We start from the raw sequence: 5,002 nt of genomic DNA on the forward strand, positions 1-5,002 counted from the left end.
ATGCTCAGCATCACTTGGAACCTGACCATCATCATCCTGACCCTGAAGGATTCCCACCTCCAGACACTCATGTATTTCTTCCTCAGGAATTTCTTCATACTAGCAGTTTCCTTCACAGCTGTCACTATACCCAAGTTCCTGAGCACCATGATCTCAGGAGATAAAACAGTTTCCTTCAACAACTGCATAGCTCAGTTATTTTTTCTCATTCTTTTGGGGGTTGCTGAATTTTACCTTCTGGCTGCCATGTCCTATGATCGTTACATGGCCATCTGCAAGCCCCTGCATTACCTCACCATCACGAATCCTAAAGTCTGCACAGTGCTGGTCTTTGCTAGCTGGCTGGCTTCTTTTTTAATCATCTTCCCCGCACTCATGTTGCTCCTGCAGCTGGATTACTGTAAGTCCAATATCATTGACCATTACACCTGTGATTACTTTCCCCTGCTGCAACTCTCCTGTTCTGACACAAAATTCCTGGAGATGATGGGGTTTTCCTGTGCTGTGTTTACTCTGATGTTCACGCTGACATTAATATTTCTGTCCTACATCTATATCATCAGAACAGTTTTGAGGATTCCCTCTGCCAGTCAGAGGACAAAAGCCTTTTCCACTTGCTCTTCCCACATGATCTTCATCTCCATCTCTTATGGCAGCTGCATTATTATGTACATTAAACCCTCAGCAGCGGAGAGAGCATCTTTGAGCAAGGGAGTTGCTGTGCTAAATACCTCAGTAGCTCCCATGCTGAACCCCTTCATTTACAGCCTCAGGAATCAGCAAGTCAAGCAAGCCTTTATGAACATGGCAAAGAAGATGGTATTCTTCACAAGAACATGAAATGATGTGGCCTGTGAAGGAAAGACACAGTGAAATCAATAAACCTAACACGAATGTCAATGGCCCACTCTTGTCATTATTGCCCCGTCCATCTTCCTTCCTGTTCATTCTTTCTTTCTGATGATAGTTTATCAGCATGTTTATTCCTTATTACCTTATCCAGCTTATCTTTCCTCAGTGTTTTCTGACACACCATTGTTTCGATATTTCATAAGCATAATGACAATTTCTGAAGCTATAATAATTATACAAATACAATTTTATTTTGAGGGCTGGAGAGATGGTTCAGCAGAAGAGCACTGGCTGCTCTTGCAGAGAATTCAAGTTCAGTTCCCAACAACCATGTGACAGGTAATACACGTCTGTAATTACATTTCTGGGGAATCCAATGCCCTCTTCTGACCTCTGAGGGCATTGCACAACATACGTGCACTTGCATAAATACAGGCAATACTCATACACATAAAATAAAAATAATAAATAAAATATTTTAAATTGAATTTTGAGTTATAATCTGAAAAATGTATCCCCAGAAATGAGATGCTTTATAAACATTGGTATATTTTATTTAATATATATTCAAAATACATTTTGTGATTTTCATGACTTTTAACATAAATTCCCACTATGGGTGGTAGTTTCTCTAGGAAATGCCTTTATATGCCAAGTAACTAAATGACAATGTATTTTTTTTCATTTAAAAAAAAACATATTACTTATTGTTCACTATTTGTTCATGTAATTTGTTTACTGATAAAGAATGACAGATCACATATAGTATATACATTGTATATGTACTAAACAGACCTTTACCTAAACAAATTCCATAATTGATCAGTATATATATATATATAATTGTCTTTAAATATAGGTGATATATGTATACAGAAATTGATAGGTGTATAGATAGATCATATGTTTATACACACACAGCACACATTCTGTAGAAAATATCTATGGAAAAAAATCATACACATAGAAGCCAGTTTTATTCTCTGTAAGTCCACTAATAATAAACCCTCCCCTCAATATCAGTAGCCAAAGCACAAGTATTTAAAACATGCATTAATATTTGGATACATGCTCTGTTCAAAACAGTGCAAACCTTGAGAAGCACACTTATGTGTATATATAGTATAAAGTCATGAATATAACATATTCATAGTATATGCATGTATGGCCTATAGACATATATATTTATATATGGATATGTACAAACTTTTTCTTCTCACAATTTGAACTAATTTGAAGCAATAACTTTGCCAATATATTTTAAGTCTCTGTTTTGTATAAAATATAACTTCACAAAGTCTCCAAATTTCCCAATGTATAGTGTTATGGTGTAGGCATGAAATCTCTAAAATTGGTGCATATGTTAAAGGCTTGGTCATGGATGGAGATGTTCAGACAGTTGTTGTATCACTTGGCACTGACTTTTTTCAAGAGACTGATCTACTAATGTTCTCATGACTCAGTGGATAATATTTTTAATTGTTGGAGGAAGTGGATCACTAGAGATGTGATAATCAGTTTACATTATCCTCAGTCCCTTCCTTTCATGATCTCTGCTTACTGGCTTCCATGAGGAGAACAACTTTTCTTTGACAGGATGTTCCATGAAATAGTTCATCCAGCCCCAAAACATAGCAATGAAGCCATCTGACAAAACACTCAGCCAAATAAATCCTTCCCTTAAACCGTTTTCTTGGATATTTTGTCTTAGCAATAGGATTTCACTTTTGAAAATTTCTATTCCACGTATTAAACTTTAAGAATATCTAAAAAGGTGATTGTATGCAATTGAAAGAGAAAATGAATCATTAACCTTGTCCTGCAGTAAATCCTATGAGCCATAATAATGACTGGCCTGGCAAGATAGTCCCATTTGTGCAAAAGTGGCATGAATGTTATGTGAGTAACCCACCACTTTCTGTTTGTATTTGAGGCCTACTTTATAAAATAGAGCCTCTGCTGCCTCTTATTCTCGGCACATTGGCACCACAATACACAGGATGAATGCATCTCTCAACTCTCACCAGAGAAGCTTCCTCATGCAGCAGATAGTGATTAACACAGAGACCACTCCTGGCTAATGTACAGAGAATAAGAGGCAGCAGAGTGCTTATTGCTGAGTAGGCCACTTATATTAGACTTCTGCTTCCAAAGGCTCAGGGGTCATTATGGAAGAGAAGATGAAATATTGTCAGAGCCAGAGGTGGAGAATGACCTCAAGGAAACAGTGTTCCCAGATATCTGGGCAGTTTTATTTATAGGAACTCACATCAGTGGTGACAGCAGGAAAAAAACATATAGGCTCAAGCCAGAGGAAATCCCAAAATAGAGGTGGAAAAATGGATTAGAAACCCCAATTCCAACTGAGGAAATATTGGCAGCTGTTAGTTGCTGGGATAGGGAGAATCAGTTTTCATTAAGACTGTGAGGTTAACCAGACTCCTGTGGATGGATCCACATCAAAGGTCATTAGTGGACAAAACTTAGACCCAATTGTGGGGACTCAGGTTTGCTTTGCTTAGTGGGGGGCCTGCTGGCTTCAGGGCAGAGGGCCTGATTGGCGACAGAGTCAAACTCTGGGACCTGTGTCTTCCCAACAGGACGATTTATTTTAGAATTCATATGGTTTTTATACATCCCAAGGAACTAGCAGTCACGTGGGATATGACAGTCCCATACAAAGATTTAGGGCACAAAGAAACAGGACATTTAGTCTGTTAGTTCGTGCCAGGATTCTTAAACTTTTACTCAAGGTTATCAGTGCCCATCCAGTAATTTATTGGCCACAATGTTTTCTTTCTTAGAGCTAAAAGCATGGTAAACTTTTAGCTTTTAGCTCAGGAGTAAACCTTTGACCTGGCCTAATGTCTTAGCCAGGGATAGCTGAGTTATTTGTTTAGGACAAGGAGATGAGCTAAGGGTTGTTGACCAAGATGCTTTCCCACAGAGCAGGGAGCCTGCACTTTTATGACCAGGCTGCTTCCTCCTGTCAGCCTAACAGTGTTCTGCAAGGCAGGGATTATCAGAGCCACTGTTTTCAGTGCCCCTCCCTTTTAGCAGAGAATGCAGCCTGGACCTATAAGTTTTAGGCTCACCTCACCCTAGGGCCTGGCATCCTGGTTTCCTACATCTCCTCCCTTTCTGTTTTTTAAAAGTAAGAAGGAAGTGGTCATAGAGGCCACAGTATTATTAATCGAAATTATAATACAGCCCATAGCTATTGGAGCTCCCATAAGAAGAAGTACGCCAATCAATATTGGGCCCAAGAATGGAGTAAGCCATTGGAGCCATTTTGGCCAAGGTATAGAAAATTCAGACATCTTATCGATTTCCTTTTGTAAATCATTAATCTGTTCATCTATAGTATGTGAAAAGTCAGACAAATTAATACAACACATTCCTGGAAATTGTTCATATCCCATGTGATTTTTTAACAGTAGATACTGTATAGTAGCTCTATTTTGTAGCACAGCAGTTCTTAGTTCTTCCATTTCTTGATTAATTTCTCCTACAATTTTTGCAGTTATGTTTGCTGTTTTACTAGTTATACAAGCAAGTTTAGATATCTCATTTTGCAATCAAGTTACTAAACCAGGTAGGGGGAGTAAAAAGACAGAACCAACAGCTACAGCTTTTGGGTCAAGTAGCTTGAGAGAATCATCACAGTCTTCAGGTAAACATCTATGCATTCTTGTATCCTTTGTCCATCCTTTTCCTATATGATGGGTCCAGGTGGCCATGCACAGTTTTGTGTAAAACACTCGAGCACTAATCTTGATCCTAAAATAGGTACACCATTAACATTAGTATTGATGACACACATTTCAGCTTTTACACTATTCACAGTCAGTATAGTTAGAACACAGACAAGGAGAACTTCAGGTTTAGAGATATCTTGGCCCTGGCATTGTCCCAACTCCTGGGCATCGTTCATCAGGTTCTTAAACATTTCCCAGGTCACAGGAGGCTGCATCTTCTTCTGGCGGGGTCTCCTTTTCCACTTCCCCAGGGTCAGTGCAGCCATCTTTGCTGTGGGGGCTTCGGTTAAATTGCTCAGCTCCCCAACCCCATACCCATAAAAATGCTGTAACCTTTTGAGCAACTTCTTCAACCCCTTCTAAATACAAACTGTATATAAGGAAAGCTTGCA

The 5,002-nt window shown here is 38.9% G+C and overlaps 1 protein-coding gene across 1 annotated transcript in view; it reads left to right on the top strand.

Moving 5' to 3' along the window:
• LOC103739540 (olfactory receptor 6C1-like) overlaps nt 1–840 on the top strand; it is a 7,818-nt gene extending 6,978 nt beyond the window's left edge. Inside the window, exon 2 of the mRNA XM_008839951.1 lies at nt 1–840. Coding sequence (XP_008838173.1) covers nt 1–840 — 840 coding nt within the window.
• The last annotated feature ends 4,162 nt before the right edge of the window (nt 841–5,002 follow it).

The sequence above is a fragment of the Nannospalax galili genome, unplaced genomic scaffold (assembly GCF_000622305.1).
Source record: "Nannospalax galili isolate Female #2095 unplaced genomic scaffold, S.galili_v1.0 scaffold1241, whole genome shotgun sequence".
NCBI classification, from domain to species: domain Eukaryota; kingdom Metazoa; phylum Chordata; class Mammalia; order Rodentia; family Spalacidae; genus Nannospalax; species Nannospalax galili.